Here is a 22,358-nt window from a genome sequence, read left to right as displayed (position 1 = left end):
TTCTTTATTGCAGCACTGGATGCACGGGGGATAGTTCCACCTAGCGTGCATACCGCAGCTTTAGCACAAACAGGTTCTATAGAATAACTAATTGCATATTAATCAGATTAGTATACATATACATAAAAATGATTGTAACTGATTATCATAGTACTTCCTACATCTGATCATGCACAATGAAGGATCTATTTGAGTCAAAGGGCTGCTTTTGCGACCACCAACCCATTTGAAGTTCTTGCTGGCTGTCCTTGAAGTCTTTATTCTTGTCCTTGTTCTTTGATCTTGAAGCTTAATGCAGTTTCAATCACATGTGGTCAGTTTCAATATTGTGCTCATCTAGCGTACAGGAACATCTAGTCATAAGAGCAAAGAACTGCAAAACTTAGGAGTAACTACCTCTACTAGTTAATTGCTTGGCTATACTTTTGTCTATTGTTTCAATCATAGTGTTAGTATAAGATTTCTAATAATTATTTACTAAATCTCATTTCTACGGTCACCTAGCAGCAAACCAGTTTCCATGGCTGGTACAAAATATTAAAACCATCAACGTATTTAGACATACCATACAGAATGTATGGAAATATGCTATCGAATTTTGTAGGGAAAGCAGTTGAAAGATAATATTAAAATTAAAAAAAGGGAGTCTTCACAGGAGAACTTTTTTTTTTTCCTTCTTGGAAATTTATAAAACTTAAATTGCATCCGTGGGGAGCCACACAGCAATTTTTATTTGTACACGCAGTATTCTGACTGATCCTGACAGTCTGAATGCTTCTACTACCTTTTTTATGAGCTTGAATCACACCTCAACGTGCATTTTTTTAAGCACCACAACTCTGAAAGGTGGTTTGTTTGGGGTTTCTTTGTGGATCTCCTACCCCCCGCCGGGGGGTTGCAATGGAGGGGGGCCAGGAGCCAAGTCCTCCTCTTCTCCACCAGCGGAGAAAGGCTAAATCTTGGAAGCAGGGGCAGCTCAGGGCTGCGACCCTCCCTTCAACCCCCTGACGAGGCGTCTGAGGCGAGGGGCAAACCGCCCTCAGCGCCTCCCCTGGCTGCCGCCCGCGGGTCTCAGGTACCTTCCCCAGCACAAGCTTCCTCACCGGTCCCCGCGGAACTCGGCTTGCGCAGTGGCTACTCATCACGGACCGCGGCGGGGCGACCCCGGGCCGGGCAGGGCAAGGAGGAGGGGAGAGGAGCGGAGCAGGCCCGGTCCGCCCGCCGCCGCCATTTGTTACCGGGGTAACGCCGCGGTCGTCGGCGCCACCCGCCCTCCGTTTCCTCCGCCGCCGATTCGCCAAAGCCCGCGCCGCCCTTTTCAAGGCGCGGCGGCGTCAGACGAAGAAATCAAACCCAAGTTAAAGCGAAATAATAATAGTAAAAATTAATAATAATAATAAGATTTAAAACAAATTAAAAAGTGCCGCCTCCGCCCCCGGCGTGGCGAATGTGCGGCGGGTGAGGCGCAGGCGGCGCGGAGCGGAGCGGCCATGGCGTTGCTGAGGGGTGAGGTTCCTGTCAGGCGGCGGGGAGCCGGGGGGGGTCCCTGGCTTTTCGGCGTGGCTCTGCCGGTCCCTGAGGGAGAAGGAGCGGGGGCCGGGCTGGTTCGCCGGCTCTGAGGGAACGGCGACCGGCGGTACGGCGGTTGTCCCGCCCGGGGTGGTAGGGGCCCGTCACCCGGCGGCAGCTCCCGTTGTCCAAATCCAAAATGGAGCCTCCGAAGCCGTTCCTGTCCTTCGGGGTCGGAGGACGGAATTTTCCTCCCCGCTGTCTCGTCAGCAGTTGTGGTACCAACAAACCACAATGTATATGTCCCAAGAACTGGCCGGGTTTAGGTGCGGTGACTGGAAGTCACTGGAGGCGACGCTGGACGTGCCAGTGACTGAAAGTTTCTTTTGTCACCTCCAGCCCCTGCCTGTGTTGGCTCTAACGGTGCAGGATAAACTCTGTTTGTAAGTGCCAGCGGTCCCTGAAAGCGTTTTGGGTAAAGAAGTACTTTATGCTCGGCGTGGTTTAAATTTTGTGTCTCTTAGAAGTGAGATAAATACGCCTTCTAATGCCTGATCTTGTTTTTAAACGAGAAATTTACTGAAATAGGGCTTTTTATCTCTTTGACAGTGCTTCGCTACTTGACAGGCTGTACCTGTATAATAACATACGTGTAAGTCGCGGTTTGAGGTTTCAGTGCCAAAAGCCTGTCTAGCCAGTGTTGCAGTAATTCTGTATTGCTCTGCTGAGTTGGATAACACAGAGAGCAGCTTTGCCCGTACTTGTTTGATGTTAGTTTTCTATGCCTGTTTCAGGGTCTTGTCTCATCTCTTGCCACAATATTTTTCATACACTGTTCTTGCTCCTTAATTTTTTTGAGGGTAATGACTGTTCTTTAGGCCTTCAAAATAGGATCTGACGAAGAAATATTTTCATACCATGCGCGTTTGAGAAATGTTGGAGGGTTAGAGAATGTTTCAGACCTATAATAGCAGATCTCCATTTGGCAGCAAGTTGTTAAGAAAACCAGATTAAAATATGTCTTGAATAGAGTGTCTGATAAGGATTCAGAGTGACCTTTGCTTTCTAGCCCCCAAAATTTCCAGATCCCTGTGCATTTGGTAGTATCCTGCTCTCATCCAGTGTTTATCACCTTGGAAAACTGCAGACATTCTGGAAGTCTTGCCATGGTAATGTAGGACAGTACTAATTAACAGAGATTTAGGAAGAGCTGTCAAAGGCCGTAGAGTCCTTTCTCACTCAGGACTTCAGCCACCCCTTGTTGCCCCTCCTGAAATTCTGTGGAGGGAGTAGCATTTGTAGACCAATCGAGCAAAACTAGGCAGGCTCTGGAGTAATATACCCTTAGGGCAATGGCTCTGTGGTCAGTTTCATTCAGCATAACTCAACACAGGTTGTGCTGCTGCTTCTTCCCGTACTGGTTCAGTCCAGCCTTCTCTCTTAGTCTCAGATTACTGTTTTATTGAGCAGCCAGAAGGTGAACTCGGGTGCAGAACTGATCCAAATGAAAATTAGCCCCTCATTTTCCACCAGCTCTGGGTTAGTCTTCAGCTACTGCAGTTACGTGATCTGCTCTGGTTTAAGCTTTGCCCCGCGGTGCTGCTGTGAAGAAGCGGGCAGCAGTGAGCAGCCTCGGTGAAAGAAAGCGCGTGAGAGATGTTGCTATTGTGAAAGGAAGGTTTAAGGGCAAAGTTCCATCCTTGCCCCTGGACTGTTTGTTTGCGAGGCAACACGGTGTATGTGATTCAGCAAATAATGTGGATAACCAACAACCTGGCCAAAAGGGAGGAGAGCAAGTTCTTTTAGCTTGATCAGGTCCCTGAGCTGGTCTGCAGCAAAACCTCGTAATCAGCTATTGTTGGCACAATTTTGGAGGAGGCAGAGGGACAGGAATCAGTGGGCAGGAGGTGTGATGTCAAGGTGAGTGTCAAGGCCTGCTTTGCTGCTTGGGAGATAAGCTTAGGAACATGAGATCATTCTTAAAAGAGCTAATGGTCTTTTTTTCACAAGCTTTGTTAACATTTAACAAAGACTCAAACTTAACATTCCATAAATTATTGTAAATACAATCCATTTTGGATAGTTTAATGAAAACTACTGGTCTAAATTTAAATCTGTCACCTGAATGTCCAGGGACTAATTCTGCAGTGACTGTATGGAACACACCTGTTTTCCATAAACATAAATCAGTTAAAGCATCCTCACCTTTGTTAAAAAAACCTGTAGGGGTTCACATGTTGTGTCTGTTAGTAGTTTTCAGCTTTTTTAAAAACAATATGTACAAACAAAGTAAAAAACATTCAGTCAATGGATTAAGAATTGTTTTGGATTAAATTGAATTACTTGTTGGTATCAGTTGAATGATGATTAAATGAAGAGTGAAAAACGATGATGGATATAGCATACACTGTGTGTATACAAGGGGTCAGTTCCGAGCATTTGTTCCAAACCTGGGTGCAGGACCTTCCCCACAGTACCAGCTTTGGTACTTTTCAGACCTCCGGATATACAGAGGCCTCTTGAGATATACATTTTTTAATGACACTGGTGTTCCCTCTACACTTAAAAACCTGAAGAGTGGGCTTTTTGGATGTGTAATACTTAGCAGCTAGTTATTCCTTTGAGGAAATAAATCCTGCTTCTCATAGTTTATGAATAGTTACCATGTCAGCACTACATTTTGAGGGAGCAGCAGTAGTGAGCTTAGCAAAGACTTCTTTTTAAGGTCTTCTGGGTACCCTGGAAAGAAGCCCATAGGCAGCATGAGGGTGTGAGGGTGACACTCTGTTTTGCTGTCTTCATGGCATAGAAAGCTACCTTGTTTTTCGCATTCATCCCTCTCCTTGAAGCTGCAATTCGTGCTTAGTCTACTCCAGGGTATTTCCCAGATGATCTTCTGAACATATTCATTGCCTGTTTCGGATCCCAACATTGTGTACAAGTCCTTTTCAGTGGAGCAAGCTTGACCTTCCCCAGTTTGGAAAGTCCTTTCCTATAAATGGTGCAGCCTGGGATCCAAATACATGAGAGACAGAGGAGGACCCTCTCTCTGACAAACCAGCCAAAGAAGATGGATCACACGGCCTCTAACAGAAGGCCTGAGAACAGTGTTCTTGAGCAGCTTAACGAAGAGGCATTTTAATTTGCCTTCATTCTTATATCTGTATATATCCTTCCAGTGTTACTTAAAATAACAGTGGGTGTTTCATGGCAGGTGTAGAAGAGGGGTATGTGAGCTCTGTTGTTCAACTGGGGCAAAGTTCACAGGCTGCCTCCCACTTGTTTCTGCACGCAGAAGCAGAGAGCCGCTGTGACAAGCAGTCAGCAGATGTTCGGTTTGGTTCAGAGACAGCTTCTCCCAAGCTGAAATTCATATAGACCGCTTCTGGCCAAGGCATTTGTACACATGCGCTTGCACACACTCTCCTGTCTATTGAAAACTGGATTTTCTTCTCAGAAACTGGAAGACTGATGCTAATGCATTTTAGATGACCTATATAATTCTGGAAATAGCATGACATTTTTGATTAAGGAATGTTTTTCCTCTTAAGTTAAAGGAATCAAAGTTAAAATGCATATTAAAAGGTTTTTTGTTTTCCTTTATTGTTTTGTTGTTGTTTTTTTCTTTCTGAAAACTCTTTCAGTGTATAAGCCAAAAATCTGCTGATTTTTCTAGGATGTGGGAATGCCCTCTTTGTGGTTTTTAAAAGAACTGTTTCTCATCTGATTATTTTACAGGTGTCCACTATGGAATTTCATGGATGTTACTTTTATGCTTTTAGTACACTAGCACTGATGCCTGACATGGTGTGGCAGCCTCCTTTGTCTGCCCGCTATCCAAACTATCTGTTTTTTTCAAACCTCTTTGTGGAAAGGTTTAGAATCTTGGGAATCTTCCCAGCCTTTCTTTCTGACCATTAATTCTGCTTGCCTTCCCTGTCTAAAGTATTGGTGTATCTTACTTATCTTGAAACACATGGGTTCACATTGCCTATATTTACAAAGCTTCTTGTGAATTTAGGATGTTATCCAGTTGAGGCTGACTCGGTGATTTTCTGTGTTAGACTCTGCACATCTGGATAATTCTTGCTTCTCTTGCAGGTGTATTCATTGTTGCAGCAAAGCGAACTCCTTTTGGGACCTATGGAGGTTTGCTGAAGGACTTCACAGCCACCGATCTGACAGAACATGCTGCTCGAGCTGCGTTGGCTGCTGGCAAGATCTCTCCTGAGATCATTGACAGCGTCATTGTTGGCAGCGTCATGCAGGTTGGTAGCATGGAAAATTTGCTGGTCACTGATGATTTCAGTCGTCTCCTTCAGTCTTGTCCTACAGATAGTGAGTTACCTCTGTTTTGCAGCCAAGAATAAACCAAATGGGTGAGTAGTGTTTATAGTGTAGTGTTTCCTGTTCATGTTTAAGGGACATACCCTGCATGATTTGTGATATTATTGGGAGCAAGGCTTCGCTTTCTTTTTCTGGTACCAAAGGTAGTTTAAACTAGGACAAGCTGATCTTCTAAAAACATGTGGATTCATTAAATGGTTAGTTGCTAATCCCTGGTACGTTTTTCCTATTTTAATGACTTGAGCTGTGTAACTCGATGATCAGTTGGTTTTCACTGTATTGTATAAAAACCCTGTCTTTCTGGAGACTGTAACTGATCTGAGTCCATTTCCCTTGAGTTTTCTATAGAATTTTTCTGAGTGGCTATGAGTTTACTTTGAGCTGGAAGGATGCATCGTTTGGCAGAGACATTTGAACAATTGTGTCTTTTTCAAAAGAGCTTGTGATGTAGATGCTATTGTATGCAGGGCACCAGCATTGCAAAACTGCAGTTATCCACATACCTAGATGAGGGTCTTTGTTTTACACAAGACAGCAAAGAGCATTTCTGGGTTTGTTCTCTGTATTCTGACTTCACTGTTAAGGGTGGGCAGTCTTATTTTGCACTGAGTGTTTCAAGGGTGCAGAAGAAACAAATAACTGAGAACTTTCGTGATAAATGAACAAACGTGCAGTATTCCTCCTTAAGGATTTTCAGCCAAAGGAGTAGCTTTTGAGTCTTGCATTTCCTACAGCTACCATCTCAGCTTCTTTTATGCCACTTTTAGATTTTATAAGAACTGTTTGTGGCCTAGGAGAAAAAAAAAGAAAAATTGCTGCATCCAAATCTCTTGTAATGCTTTCACATAAATAGCAGCATTCTCCTAATAAAAAAATGTCTTTTCTTGTTGAAATTATATTTCTTTTCCTTTGCATCATACTTTCCCATCCCAGTAGAGTTTCTTTTTTTAGTCCTGGATTCCTTTTAGGTATTATTTGATTAAGTTTAAACAACTGTGAACGTATGACCATTTTAAATTCCCCTTCTTCAGCAGAAGTGGCTTCATGGTGGCCAAGAAGGCCAGTAGTATCCTGGCTTGTGTCAGAAATGGTGTGGCCCGCAGGACTAGGGCAGTGACCGTCCCCCTGTACTCGGCGCTGGTGAGGCTGCACCTCCAATAATGTGTTCAGTTTTGGGTCCCTCACTGCAAGACAGACATTGAGGTGCTGGAGTGTGTTGAAGAGAAGGGCAACAAAGCTGGTGAAGGGTCTGGAGCACAAGTCTTCTGAGGAGCAGCTGAGGGAACTGGGGTTGTTTAGCCTGGAGAAAAGGAGGCTGAGGGGAGACCTTATCACTCTTTACAACTACCTGAAAGGAGGTTGGAGTGAGGTGGGTGCTGGTCTCTTCTGTCAGGTAACAAGCGATAGGATGAGAGGAAATGGCCTCAAGTTGCGCCAGGGGAGGTTTAGATTGGATATTAGGAAAAATATCTTCACCGAAAGGGTTGTCAAGCATTGGACCAGGCTGCCCAGGGAAGTGGTGGAGTCACCGTCCCTGGAGGTATTTAAAAGACATGTAGATGTGGTGCTTAGGGACATGGTTTAGTGGTGGACTTGGCAGTGTTGGGTTTACAGTTGGACTCAATGATCTTAAAGGTCTTGTCCAACCTAAATGATTCTATAATTAATTTTTTTTTTCTGAACTTGCATTGGCAAGTAGTATTTTGCACAGAACTTGAAGCATACCGCTCTGTGTGCAGTACTTTGCTTTTCAAATAGAAGTGTGGTAGAACCATCTCTGCAAAGTTTTGGAGGAATGAGATTTCATTGTTAGAAAAGGCCAGTGTCCAATTAGAACACAACACTTAGGAAATTTCACAAAGTGGATGTGAAGCAGCAATGGCATCTGTGCATTTTCCACACTGGTTTTGAGGGGGCCTTTCCCTGCCACTCTGAGCAATTTTATTTCACCTTGAAATAATTGCTGCTTGCCAGTCAGGATCTGGTCTTATCTCAGTCTGTTGTGTGCATGCTATTTTGAAAATAAAGGATAAGGGAAAACATTAGAGTATTACGTTGCTGACTTCAGTCTTAACATCTGTAGTACCATTTTTGGCCTGATGTCTAGCTTTCATGACATAGTTTCATTAAAATGCATATTAAGACATTGGCCCTTTTTGATCATATAGGATGGTGGGTTTTTAAAGTGAATCAAAGTGCTTCTTGCAACTAGTAGGATTTCTGTTGAACATACACTGTCTTCTGTCAGTGATGCAATTACACCATTCTGACTTTTCATCGAGACTTTTACTTTCTGAAGAAATGAGAGTGTAACAAAACCTCCTATTTGTTCTGTCTGCAGAGCTCTGCAGATGCAATTTATATTGCGAGACACGTTGGTTTACGCGTGGGAGTTCCTGTCCCAGTTCCAGCCCTCACTGTCAACAGACTTTGCGGCTCTGGTTTCCAATCCATTGTCAGTGGATGTCAGGTACAAAGCTCTTTTTTTCTTGTGTTAGTTGTAACCTTTATCAGACTGTTAACATGAGAGAAGAGACGGGTGGAGAAACGTGTACTTTGTGTTTGGGATGAGTCTTAACATGCATTTTGAACACTGGTAGAGACTTCCTATTGTCCTGCATGGTTTTGTGCAGGAGTTCAGCCTTCACAGAGCCATTTTTTTGTGGTTGGTTTTAAAAATCATCATTGTAGCTATTTTGAGGTTAATATAAGGAATGCAACAAGTGTTAGCCAGTGAAATAGAGCTCAACTGTGCGATAGTTGCATTCTGTGATCCTGTTTGTATGAATTGGAATTACTGGGCATCAGAACCTCAACAGGAGGCTTTCATCTTTTGATCATTGCTTATATTCTCTAGCTAGCTATGTAAGCAGCAACCTGTGCTTTTTAAGTGTGTTTTTGTTCAAAGATCCAAACCCTCTGGTGGGTTAGGTAATTTATAGCATCACTTCTTTTAAAATAGAAGAAAACCAACTTCTCTTTGAGTGATTGGCCAAAACCACTGAGTAAGATGGTACAGTGGTACAGTGATTTTTACTTCATTTGTTCATACAGACCAGTGGTCTATGACTAGCAGTGGTCTAGACTTTACAAAATTAAAGGGTATTTTATGAATATTTGAGCAACCACATAGTTGTTTTTTGTTGTTTGTTTTGGTTTTTTTTAAAGTTCCCATTGGCTAGAGAATTGTTTTAGGTCTGATCCTCTAGAGGAAAAAATTTGGAAGACAACATAGACTTAAGGTTACATATTTACGGTAATATCCATCTGACTGTTCTTTCTAATGCTTTCTGCAAAGGCTATACACATGTCGGTCTATGCTGAAAAAATCTGTTGGAGAATTTGACCACTTATATCGAAAGTATGGTTGTGAGGTCTTTTCCAAAGATGGCATTTCATCAATGCAGCTACTGTTTCTGTATTTCTCTTGCACACAACAAAGTTGCAGTTTCTGTTCTGAGCTGCTTAAACGTGCACAAAGTTTTGGTAACTATAGGAAGTGTCTCAGCACGTATTACTGCAAATCAGTCATACTCATTATTAACTAGTCATCTCAAATGCATATCAAGATAATTTCATCTGCTTCCATTCCAGTACACAAATAACCTTAACTGTCCAACTGACTGACTCATTTTAAGGAAGAAGAATTTTTGAGTGGTCTGATGGCGTGTTTAGGAATTAGGGCTTTTAGGTTCTGTGCGGTGTGCCACAATGAATTAGTGTGTTTTGGGGGTTTCTTTTGGCAGCTTACCTGGCTAATGTTTTCTAAAATGGTGTCCCATTTTTTTAGAATCATAAGGTCTAGCGAGTTTCGGGCTTTGAGGTTTAATTCGTGTTCCTTTTGAGAAGATTGGGAGTTCAAAAAAAAAAAAGCTCAGCCATCTGTCAGCCTAACCACACAAGCATGCAGATGCTTAATGGCTTTATGCCTCCTTCCTGTCATATGTGTGCACTCATATTCTCTTCCTCCCTCATTGATATAATCATTTCCTTGCTGAAAGGAGGAAGAAGGAACACATAATGAAGGAGACAGACCCCAATCTTAATAGAAGGGTAAACCCTTTATAAATATACACATGGCTAAGCTTGAATGCATTCTCTGTGTGTGGCTTTGTAGGTGATGAGGCCTTTTTCTAAAACAGTTGTTACTGTTTTACAAAACCAGCAAACTAAATCCTAGATCTGTTTTGTTTTTCTGTTAACAGGAAATTTGCCTTAATGACTCAGAAGTTGTTCTGTGTGGTGGAGCTGAAAATATGAGCCAGGCTCCTTACGCAGTTCGAAACATTCGATTTGGAACCAGATTAGGAGCAGAACTCAAGGTCTAGTACTTTTTTTTTTACTTTTTTTTTTTCTCTGAATAAAGTCATGTTTACAGAGCAACATAAAGTGTCAGGCCTGTAGGCACTCTATCCTTGCAAATGAAATTATTGGAGATTAGATCCAGATTTAGTTATTCAAAGCATCTATCCAGTATTCAGACATTATCAGAACAGTAGGTTCAGGCAATTTTGTTAAGCATGCCAGTTTTCTAGCTTTTCCAAAACCTTATTTGAATTCCTGTTCCATGTTAAACATATTAATAAACTCTTAGAGACAAAACTTAGCTCACTTGGTACATCCCATCAAAGTACTGTATATAATATAAAAACTTGTCAGAGGCAGTAAAATAGAGGCATACACAGCTTAGGTAAAGCTGGTAAGGCTATCAATGAGTAGATAGACTAGTAAAGAACATGTATACCTCCAAGTTGTAAGCATCTCTCAATTTTAAAAGTGAAAACTTGAAGTTAAAGACATTGACAGATAAGTTATTTTTACATTTTCTTCTGAAGATAATCCTTAGTGAATACTGTGGGAAATTTGGAGCAGGATCCAGTTCTGCTCTGATAATTACCGTTTACTTAGTGGGTCATAACCAACATCAAAATGCTAAGTTAGGGTATTTCAGTGTTTCAGCCCTTTGGTTTTTTATGCTGTTTTTCCATTATGAAGGTGGTGAATATGAAGTATGTGTGACTTGGTTCTGTAAATCTTGTGCGGCACTGTGACTAAGCCTCAGTTCCTACAGAGAACACATTCACAAGGTAGCTGATACACTGAGTCTCCATAGGTGCCACTGGGTTCTTGTCTTGAAGATAACTGAATTATACAGTTCTAGGTGAATGAGTGATTGATATTGCAGAACTTTACTGGTGACAGAGATAACAAAACCCATCTGGACTGATTGGGCTTGCCTTTATCAGTGAAGTTAGACTTGGCTATTTTCTCACCTGAGATGTTTTATCCACAGAAACCTTTGCCCCAGGTAAGGTGATTTTACCTGACAGTAGAGCGAGCCAAAGAATCGGTAGGGTGCTGTGCCTTTTCACAGTTCCTCACCTTTCCTTCTTGGTAACCAGAAAGACAGGTGTGTTTTCTCATAGGTCCCTAATAAATAATTCCTGCAGCGGTGAAATACATGGAAATGCTAAGAATCATAGGCTTTTCCCAAACCTCTCAGGGCCACATGTGAGTGGAAAGAACCACACTAGACCACAGTGTAGATTAACTAAAATAACACACAAGAACTTGCCATACTGTTTTGCAGTGTGTTTGTTCTGATTTGAATAAAGTATCTGTAGGTAGCCTGAGTTAATTTTACAAAGAGACATCAGTTTCCAAGAGGCTGCTGAATAATTAGAAACGTCAATAATAAATGTTAATATTGCTGTGCTTTTATAATTTTTTTTTCATAATGTTCCATGTAGTTGGAAGACACATTGTGGGAAGGTCTAACAGATACACATGTTAAAATACCGATGGCAGTTACTGCTGAAAATCTGGCTGTAAAATACAACATCACGCGAGAGGACTGTGACCGTTACGCATTCAAAACGCAACAGAGATGCAAAGCTGGTTAGTAAATTTAGGAATGGAAGTGTTTATACGATACTACTTTCAAATCTACTCAGTTTTTAGCATCGATTCAAGGTATTTTTAAATTTTGCGCAGCCCCTGCATCTTGGTGTAATTTGTCTTTTGATTTGCAGATACTGTAATTCATGCTTTTGTTTGCCCTGTGATACAAGTAGCCTGCTCCTAGGGGGGTTGACTTTGAATATACTGAGTCAGGTGTTGTGCCTGTCAGCAGGTTAAGTAACGAGCCCCTTTCCACTGGCTTGCTGCGTCTTCCTAGTGGACATTCAATAGCCGTTCAGGCAGGGAATGCCACTGGCCTGTCATGTCTCACCTCCTGCCTGAACAGGATTCACGTTCATGAATGGAGCTCGTTGGTGCCCCTTTGGTGGGATGCCTTGCCCTTGTTTTCCCTGCGACAGAGCAGCATTGTCCCAGGCACGCTTGACTCCCCTCCTTTCTTTCCTCTCCACTGCAGAGCAGTCCTCTCCCACAGCGACCCACATCCTTCTTGCATGCCAGCATGTGCTATAATTGATGAAAATCCTTTTTCTTTCTTTTGCAAATCATATGCTATTCTATAACCCTTGAACAGTTAGAGCAGATAGAATCTGAGGAGGGAATATTTGTTCAGGACCTGTGTTTAAACTGTTCTCTGTGTGGTTTAGATGGCCAAAGCCATCATTCAGAGGCATTGGGGTTACTGTGAAATTGATTGATAGTGTAAACAGGATGGTAGGCCAAAAGCCAGTAGAATAGTGGTCATCCTGGAACTTCAACATACGTTGCAACCCAAAGGTTAGCATAAGAAGCAAAGATCTAAGCATACCTTTAGATTCTAATGATGATGCTTTCTAACAGCTGCTACTCTTGAAGGAAGATTTTGTATTTTTTTCAAAGGGTGTAGCAGTGCTTTCTGTAACTTTTCTCAGTCGTGTGTTACCTTCCCTGCTGATTTTGTTAGCTAACTCCTGCCATTCCTGGAGCCTTTGCTAGAAACTGTGCCCCTACAGAGGCTTTTGCTTCTTTCTTATTTTCTAGGATTCTGCCTTGCTGTTTATATTTCTGCTTGTTATGACAAGTTCATCTTATTCCACACTAAAGAGAGTCCTGTGGCTAATCAAGAAAGAAAAAGATTTTGTAGAATTTATTGAGAAAGTTCAGAGGTAGCTAAACAACATCAGATGTGGCAGTTTTGGTGTCTTAGTTTTAAATCCCTTAGAGTTGCATTTGTGGAATGATTTGAAGTGGCTGGGAGTCTTGGTTCAGTTTTGGGAGATAGGAGTTGTTTTGGTTTTAAATCTGTGCCTTCACATCAACATTGTGGACACAAAAGGTAGCATTTAGTTGCCTGAATATTGGTGTCTAATGTCGTCTTAGGTGATGTGCCCAGATGTTCATATGGGCGTCTTGGATACCTACAATGTCTTGAATTGTCTCAGGTTGTTTAGGCAGCTGAATCCCATTCTAAGATTGTGACTTGACTGTGAGATCCTGTGGAGGAGCACCTTGGACAGGATTTTAATTGATATAGTTTATGCTGGTTATCAACAGAGAAAATGTGGCTCAGGATTTTTTTCCCTGTTAGTCTCTGAGTGAGATTTACAGCTTCTTGGCCCTCTGATAAGTGACAGAGCTGTAGAATAAAGCAACAGTACAGGGGAATGTGTATCAAAAATAAATCTAGTGGTTTAAAAAGAAAAAAAAGGAGAGTTCAGTTATTTACAGCTGAAATAACACTTTGAGACTTTCTCTGGAGAAGTTTGAGAATGTATTTGTAGAGTTTTTGTCCACTTTCTGGAAAAAAAACAAACAGTAAAACACCAACCAGCCTATTTAAACAAAATAAGGCATAAACAGTACTGTCCCTGGACTCTTGATTAAAATAGAGCAAAAGTTGTGTGCACATGAAAATAGGATTACTGGTCATGCTGCGCAATCATCTTGATTTTTTTATCAGAGTCCGTTTATTTTCCTTTTTGTGGTTGCAGCTCATGATGCTGGTTACTTTAATGCTGAGATGGCACCAATTGAAGTGAAAACGAAAAAAGGGAAGGAAAGCATGCAAAAGGACGAGCACCCAAAACCCCAGACCACTCTGGAACAACTGGCAAAACTTCCATCCATCTTTAAAAAAGATGGAACAGTCACTGCTGGGAATGCTTCAGTGAGTACGTCAAAGCTTTGGGTTGTGAATTGTCACCTCTAAGGTTCTCCAAATTTGTTGTCACTGCTTTTATGTCTCACTGAGCCACCTTTGGCTGTCAGTGGTGTCTCCTGACGAAAATGATTTCTAGTTCTGCAGTTGAATGCCCCTGGTTGACTGTTGTAGCCCCAAGATGGCAGGGGATCCTTCGGTCTGCTCCTATGTCCTAAAATTTGGTTCTGTGGATTGTCACTGATCTTTTAGTGAGGCATTGACACTTCCTTATCAGCCTTGAATTATGCAGTTGATACCTGCAGTGGCTGTGTAGAATTAGCCATTCTACTTTCTTTTGGGGGCAATGGTTACTGAATATTTGCTTTATAAATCATGCATTATATTAGTAGGCATGCTGCTGCTGCTCATCTTTGTACCACAATTAGTATCCTCTGTAGTCCAAACCACATTTTGCTCTTACCCAGAGTAGACTGGGTGCTTAGCAGCATGTCATTACAGACTGTTCCTTTTACAGTCATTATCTTAATCGATTGATTAATGTTCTTTGGGCCAGAAGGACCACTGTGATCATATGATCTGAATTCCTGCCTAAAATAGATCATAGCCACAGTAAGTGTGGGTGTCTGTAAACTATCTTTTATAATTAATAGTACATACATTATCTGATATTAATAGTGTTCTTGCAAGAATGATGTTTCCAGTGTAAAGGAGACTGTCAGTGGCAAAAATGTATTTTACTTTTCTAAAACATTGAAATTAATTAAACATCTATATTTAACTTTCTTTCACAGTCCACAGAACACTGAAAGATTGTGGTTTGTTGTTTTGAATAAACACTAATACAGTTGTCTGTTAAATGTTAATAGTAGGGTCTTGGACTCAAGCTTTTTTTGAGGGGTGTATTTAGTTTAAAGTGTGGGGGTTTTTTGTTTGTATGTTCTTCACTAAGATTGCTGTCTCTCTTATTGCAAGGGGGTGTGTGATGGAGCTGGTGCAGTCGTCATTGCCAGTGAATCAGCACTTAAAAAGCACAGTCTTACTCCTCTGGCAAGAGTAGTAGCATATCACTCAGCTGGCTGTGACCCTTCCATAATGGGCATTGGTAAGTTGCAATAAAGCACATTATATTATAGCATCAAGCAGCATTAAAATATCCTTGTGTTGGGCATTCTAAAGGAAAGAAGGGGAGGCAGCAGTGTGCTGAAGTCTGGTAGCGCTGAAGATGTTTGTGTGGCTTACTACAGAGAGACTGTCCATTTCACTGCATCTGTCCAGCCCTTTTATGCAGAGGGGCTGACTTACTCCTCAGTTTGGCTGAGAGGGTATGTGCAGTGCCTAACCTATAGCATTAGCACTGAACTGTAGTCCCCCAGCCACCTTTTTTTTTTCCTTATTTACTGTCTCTGTTAGTAAGTCAAGAAAATAGGCACTCCTTCAATGTTTTTTAAAACCAGTTTTCTCCCGAAATTCACTTTAGTTTCCTGTAAGCTTTAAATCCCATTATTAAATGTGTAACTATGAGTTGTTTTCCTCACCTCTTGCTGAAGGAGTATTGGCTATGTGTACACCTTTCAGCAGTTACTCAGTTGCTCAAGCTAGGATTGGATTCCAGGATACACATCTGTTCAGGTATTATTTTGGCAAACCAACTATTCTTTTTTTGTTAGTCCCATATTTTATGCTTCCTAGTCAAGTAGCTGTTAATGCAAACAAACCCTCAAAGCCGGTCCAGACACCCCAGGATTCTTCCCTTCTGTTTAGTTTGTAGACAGCATTGTATCCCAGCCTTGCTTTTTCTTTCTGCCATTCTGTTCAGAGAAGTTATTGTTGACTGGTTCCATGTGTCAGTAGAAATGCAAATGAAGCATTGTCAGATTTGTTTTCTTGATCAGACTATCTGACTAACTCAACCTTCAAAGCAAATGTAGAGGGAGGGTTTCTTTCGCTAGACTTCATGCTGTCATTGTGCTTTCTAAACTAGCCCATTCTTTCTAGGTCAGGCAACTCTTTTAGCTTGTTTAAAAACTTCATAAATCATATGGAGAAACAGTTAGTATCCTAACTCCTTAACACCACAGCTTGTCCCCAGCAACTCAAAAAGACCAGATGAGATTCATTGACATGACAGCAACAGATCTGAGAACAGGAGCTCAGACTGAGCAACTGCCCTTTCACATACTGATAGTGATACGGAGTCCTGCCTCACAATGTCTAGTGAGAGAATTCATTATTTTTTTAAAAAAGGAGGAGGGGGGGAGTCTACTTGGCTGTCATTAATGATCTTTGTATTGTCCACACGAGACCCTCCCATTACTGTCATGCGTAACAGGCATACTAAAATCCGTCTGTAATAAGACGCATTTAGAGTCTAGTATTGAGCTGCCTGAGGCTTTCTAATAATCCACTGAGCTTTGAACTGGGCCCTTTCTTCTTTTAATTTTTCTGTCTCTCTGGTCATTTGCGTATTTTTATGGTTTTTATTCTTTGAGCTATGAGTTGTCAATACCATTTTTTGGCAGTGAGGTAACATTTAGGATTGTTAACGTTTTAGGATTGGGGTTTTTTTGTCTAATGATCAGCTACCAACTAATACCTAAGTATCTTTGTCCTACAAGCACGTATCTAATCAACCCTTTCAAATTCTCTTTGAGCGTCTCTTTCCTTAGGTAGCTGTGCTTTGAGATTAATCTCCCCTAGTGGATTATACTGGGTCATAGATGTCAGCTTTCTTCCAGAGAACAGTTTTATTGCCAAACTCTGTAATAGTCTCAAAAAAAAAAACCAAAACCAACTTAATAGCTTCAGCTGGCTGGGACCTGTGTCCAAGGGAACATTTTATTGTTAGGGTTTTTTTTTACTAGAAGATTTTCAGGTAAATTATATTAAGAACGCCAAAACAACAATACCCTTAACTAAACACATGACCAGCAAACTCCAGAACCGCCTGCCTTTTTCTTTTTGTATACCTGGAGGCTGCAAGTTATGAGGAAAGAATAAGCTGAACCAAGAGTATGGGGAAGGAGAATGCCTCGAAACTGTCATGAAATTGTTTTATTTGGCTGGGGACTGTCAGTTCTCTTGACTTGAAAGCTATGCATTTGTTTACTGACATAGCTGTGCAGCAGTAATGACACTCCTAACTTTCCCTGGCATTGTGCTGAGAAGACTGCCAAATAGTTTTGAGATTTAGCAGTTCTCTTACCACCTAACAAAGCAGGTGAGTGGCATATCCAGAATTCACTGGCTGCACAGAGGCTCACAGGAGGGGATCTGAGGAGGCTTTATGAAGCTGTCCTATGTGTAACGTGTTTATAAGCCTTTATTTATTTATTATTTAACTAACTGTGCACACAATTTCTGAATAGGCCCTGTACCTGCAATTACTGAGGTTCTGAAGAAAGCAGGATTGACCCTGAAGGACATGGATTTAGTAGAGGTAAGGAGTTTTAATGTGAACAGTGAGGTTTCTGATCATTTTAGCAGAAACATTGCACTCATATGTGTAGCCTGTCATCACAAGGTAGGAGTTTCTTCATGTCTGGAGCCCACCCGTCTTAGCTCGCCTGCATGACCTCTATCCATCTAGTTTCTACCACACAGTTGCACGGTCATTACAAAAATCTCAGGCATGTGAAAACTGAAAATGGTGTGATAGCATTCCATGGGAAAAAAAAAAAAAAATCCTCATGTGACATGAAGTTTCACTCTGTTGGCTGGACTGCTAATGTTTTAAGTCAGTCACACTTCCCCATTTATGAGCAAGGCCATTTTTTGTCAGAGCAATAGGCTCTTCTTTAACCCCCCGCCTCCAAAAATACCCCCCCCTTTTTTTTTTTTTTTTTTTTTAATAAAATGTACTACATACTTGCTTTGTATCACATGTGCCAGAAGGATTTAAATTTACATCAGGTTGGCCTGACAATTTGTACATTATCTGAATACGTTTTTCTAAACACAATGTTTAATATTTTTCTCAATCAAAATGACCTGGAGAAGAAGCACACCTCATTTAATCTTGTGTGAACACATGCTGCTGAAAGCTTGCGTGGAAAGTCAGACATGAACAGTGGTATTGTTTCTCTGGTGTTTTAGGTGAATGAGGCCTTTGCACCTCAATATCTAGCTGTTGAAAAAGTTTTGGGCCTTGACCCTGAAAAAACCAATGTCAATGGAGGTGCCATCGCTATAGGGCATCCTTTGGGTGCTTCAGGATCACGGATCACAGCTCATCTGGTTCATGAATTAAGGTATGTACATAGCCGATAGCTACTGGTAGTGAATGCAGTGCTGATGTATTTACGCCTGCAAAAGATTTTTAGCATGGATGCTGTGTGACTAAAATCTTCCAGTCGACTGGCTCCTTGCTAAAGTGTACCACTTTCTGTACAAATTTGTTACCTTTGTGCCGTAGTCCAAGTCCTGCAGCTTGCCTCATATTCCATTCTGTTGTCATTACAGGGTTTTTTGCTTCTTCTAGATCTGATCCAAGCCCACAGTAGTCAGTGGGATGGTTTCCTTTATTGAAATGGCCTTTGAGGAAAGTCTGTTCTTTTCTTAACAGGGGGCATTTAAAAGGCTTTGTCATCACCATCTTCCTCCTTTAGTCCATTTTCAGAAATTTTGACTCTTCTGGCTTGCTTGATATGCTTAGCACCATTTTAATCTGAATTTTCCTTTTTTTTTTTTTTTTCCCCCTCAGGGCAGAGATCACTGTATCTTTTTGCTTGTACTTACAACATTATATTAGTGTTCAACCATAAAGCCTCAGTTGATTTGCACCTTGTAGAAAACTGTTTCTTGGAGTGTGGCTGTAGAAAACTTAGCTTTTGAAAACTACCTTGGCAATAAAATTATATTTTATTTATGCCATTTTTGTTATGCATTGAAAGCACAAGTATCCTGTAATGTCATTCCTTGCCATTTTGTATTCTTGAGAACAATATAACGTACCATCTTTTAGATTGCGAAAGACTCAGACCTGCAGCTCCTTGTTTTTCTACAGAAATATTTCAACATCAGTTGAAAAGAAGAACATACACTTTCCAAAATGTTATCTTCAGTAGTACCTAGTTGATAGCTAGTTTTCTTTCCTAAAATCAGGACAACAGCTACTATGGTTTCATAAATGTAAATAATTTTCACTGTGATTTTTCTGTACAGGCGTCGTGGCGGGAAATATGCGGTTGGGTCAGCTTGCATTGGCGGTGGACAAGGTATTGCTCTTATCATTGAGAACACAGCCTGAGAGATTCTGGAGACTGCAGCGTTGCCCAAATTACTAATTCCCTGAGAAACTTCTGCCTTTTGTGACAATACAGCATCACTACCTGTCTTCGTTTTGTGCCATTCCTGCAAGGTAAAGGAATAGCTGAGAAGCCTGAATTATGAACAGAAAGATTCGTTAATGTCTTTCTAATTAAAGGAAGTGTAACGTTAATATAATTTCACACTGATGAACATTTTCTAAAGGCTTCTTTTCGATCAAAGTTAATGAATTTCTGTAGGCAAAATTCTTTTCATTTCCTGAGGAAATTGCCTGTCAAACTTTCACCAAACCTGCCTTAAAATAGCAGTCAGTGCAGCTTTTTAAGCAAGTATTGCTTAAACTATTCTTACTTCAGCTACTGCTGCTGTCTGGCACATGTGCCTTTTATCATCAGGAAATGTGAAAATTTAATTGGAGACCTTCTGAAGTATGTACTGATTGTAGATTGATGGCTATAACCTGTACCCTGCTGTTTTGCAAGGGAAAAGAAAATGAGCGAAAACTGAAATTTCTGTTGTGCCTCCCAAAAGAACAATAAATATAACAGAAAAAAGGGCTTGGTGTTCGTTTGTTTGTTTGTTTATTTTAAAAGTAAATGACTGTGAGAATTGTTACTTTACGTAAATCAGTGTTTGTTTTTGGAGAGACTGTTTTTCCTGGCTGAGGGGTAACTGGTGTTTACTAGGTAGTTTCTAGAGAACTCCAGCAAATCTGCCAGCATTCCAAGAAGGAGGGTAGTTGCATCTAACCGTGTTGCTGCATGGTAACTGCGTACATAGAGCAACTCATTTCTTAACTTCCTCTGGTAGTATCATCCGTATCTCTTGGGTCACTTAATGTGTGACTGTTCTTAGCTAATTTGAGAAGTACACATCTGAGCAAGTTGTCTTGCCTCTCACAGGCAGCGGAGTTCAAGTTATGAATCGTTTGACATAATGTACATGACATTTGGATGAAATGAGATCTCCACTGACTGTACTCACTGCAGTCCTTTAGGCTCGCTGTATCGTCAAGGGCAACTCGCAGCTTGCTCTGATGTAGATGTCTACATTAGATACCCACAGTTAGTTGGACAGATCCCATGTCAGTGACAGCACACACTTCTCCATAGCCTGTACAGTGCTACATAAGCTGAAACAGTAGCAAAGACTTCAGCCTTTACTCTTTCTCATCCTCTGTCCACTGTCAAAATATTGCTTATCTGCAACTTCATCTTGCCCCTCCGCTGGCATGAGCCGTGATGATTGTGAAAAATGGGAAGCCATTCAAAACCTGACTGCCTAGCCTAGCAAGAAATTCAGGTCAAGGCAAGTATTACTACAACTGGTGGATAACAGTTGAAGTATGCTGATCGCTGTTTCTGGGGGTTTTATGGATGCAGTGTCTTTAATGACTGTAGAAATATTTAGCGCTGTTTATATGGACTAAAAAAAAACCAGCTGCCATAAGCCAGCAAACCAGATGTTCATCTAATACAGTATCTGTTTTCCTCTTTCTACTGTATCTTAGTAAGTTAGGGTTACTGGGGTTTCACTGTTCAAGATACAGTTGGCACACGGATTGCATAAAGCAGGATGTTTTCTGTTCTTAGTTCCTTCCGTAATAACTGAAAACTAATTCCTTCTTCCTTCTTGACTGTGGATAATCATCTTCTTTTCAGAGAATTGGCTGCAGTTTTTCCAAGATCTTGTCCCTGTGTAGTAACAGTTCTTTCAGGGCTCATCACTGTGTAGGTACAGTAAAGAATAATCCCCTTCACGCACTTTATTTTGCACATTTCATTTCCCCCTTTTATCAGTTTTCTGAGATCCATGTGTAATTCTAGCTGTGAGAGTTGCATTTGGTTATTCTGAATAATTGTGTATTTTCTGCAGAATGCATCGTGATGTCCACCTCATTTTCCAGATAACTTATGAACATATTACCAGCACAGATGATTGCACATCCTGCTAGTAACCTTTCTTTGCTGTGTGAGCCAACTGCTTATTTCTATATCATTCCATTTTTATCCTGCTCATTTCCTGTAAGAGCCTCTGATGAGGGGCTTTGTCACACTAAAGTGAGACAGTGAAATCCTTTCCTATGAAGTTACTGGGAGTTAATGTTATTGCACTTCTAATACATGCAACTTCTTCCACAATTCCCGGTTTTAAAGTTCAGTGTCTGTTTCTTTCAGGGGCAGTAAGGGAAAATGCTCTTGTTTTGGGAGTAAATTTAATGTCTGTCTTTTTGCCTGGCTGTGGTCTCGGGTTGCGGTGCCTGGTGGCATGAACACTCCCTCTAAGGGATGCCAAGTTCATTTGGTTAGGGAGAATGTAATCCCTTCTTTAGGTTTAAAACCAACCTAGGTGTTCTATATAGGGTGAGTTATGTGTGGATTGTCCAAACGTGCTTCTGCTCTCTGTTGCCCGTTTGAAATGTGGCTGCTTTGTTAGGCTGCTGCTGAAAGGGGTACTTTGCATCAGTGAAACCGTTGAACGGTTGAGACCATTGGCAATCGCTCTGTGTAGACTACCAGTCATCAAGTGAGTTGTCAGTGACTTTGTATCCAGGGGGAATTTCTTCTTCTGAAAGGTGTGTGGATGCTCTGGGTTTGGGGGGAATATACTGCATTCCTCTTCGGCAGTTCCTGATTTCACTTTTAAGCCTAGAGCGTGGTATTCCCAGAAATGCAAAACCAGGTCCTCTGCTAGGTTTTGCACAAACGCAGTTTGCTGTGCTTCAGAATATTGGCTTTTTCTTAATGAGCTATTACTAAAGATGAGCACGAGAATTGACATTTGATTCCTGAGCCAATCTTCCACAATATATAGGGGTGCCTAGCCTTGAGGATTTGGTCTGAGCCTGTCTTTACTAGCAAGTCCGATCATTTATTACAGAATAACAGCAGTAATATCTGATCCTTGTACATCATTCCAGAGTATGTTCTCCAGTTTCCCAGATACAACAATGGTAGAACTGTGTTTCTGCCTTTGGGAAATGAAGGCATCTCTGCTGAGAGCGATCGGGATTAGGGCAATTGAATTGTGTCCTGGGAGGAGTAGAAGATACAGAAGAAATGTGTTAGATTTTAGAGGGGTAATTACATACATTGATTGTACCAAGTGCATACTTTTTTTTTCTTTTTAGGCTCAGGTGTATTCTATATTTTTGTGTGAGTAGTCTCTATTATACAAT

The 22,358-nt window shown here is 41.2% G+C and overlaps 1 protein-coding gene across 3 annotated transcripts; it reads left to right on the top strand.

Moving 5' to 3' along the window:
* Positions 1–1,461: 1,461 nt before the first annotated feature.
* Positions 1,462–19,726, top strand: ACAA2 (acetyl-CoA acyltransferase 2). Of its 3 annotated transcripts, none has more exons than XM_010583015.1 (10): positions 1,462–1,506; positions 5,611–5,777; positions 8,198–8,326; positions 10,062–10,178; positions 11,607–11,754; positions 13,746–13,921; positions 14,888–15,017; positions 17,281–17,351; positions 18,008–18,162; positions 19,076–19,726. In XM_010583015.1, exons 1-10 carry the CDS (start codon positions 1,491–1,493, stop codon positions 19,158–19,160), a joined length of 1,194 nt encoding a protein of 397 aa, XP_010581317.1. In that variant the 5' UTR covers positions 1,462–1,490; the 3' UTR covers positions 19,161–19,726. The 3 variants fall into 3 exon arrangements, with proteins under 3 accessions (XP_010581317.1, XP_010581318.1, XP_010581319.1); XM_010583016.1 differs by lacking the exon at positions 1,462–1,506 and adding an exon at positions 1,684–1,952 and having other exon boundaries at positions 19,076–19,725; XM_010583017.1 differs by lacking the exon at positions 1,462–1,506 and adding an exon at positions 2,890–3,429 and having other exon boundaries at positions 19,076–19,725.
* The last annotated feature ends 2,632 nt before the right edge of the window (positions 19,727–22,358 follow it).

This window comes from Haliaeetus leucocephalus, unplaced genomic scaffold (assembly GCF_000737465.1).
Source record: "Haliaeetus leucocephalus isolate CR32 unplaced genomic scaffold, Haliaeetus_leucocephalus-4.0 Scaffold866, whole genome shotgun sequence".
In the NCBI taxonomy this organism is placed as follows: domain Eukaryota; kingdom Metazoa; phylum Chordata; class Aves; order Accipitriformes; family Accipitridae; genus Haliaeetus; species Haliaeetus leucocephalus.
Note: the sequence above shows the minus strand (reverse complement) of the source record. Positions and strands in the feature narration are given on the sequence as shown.

Coding starts and splice junctions, on each gene's coding strand:
- ACAA2 (XM_010583015.1), top strand. Junction 10,179..11,606: donor GATTAGGAGCAGAACTCAAG/GTCTAGTACTTT, acceptor TGTTCCATGTAG/TTGGAAGACACATTGTGGGA. Junction 18,163..19,075: donor CATCTGGTTCATGAATTAAG/GTATGTACATAG, acceptor TTTTCTGTACAG/GCGTCGTGGCGGGAAATATG.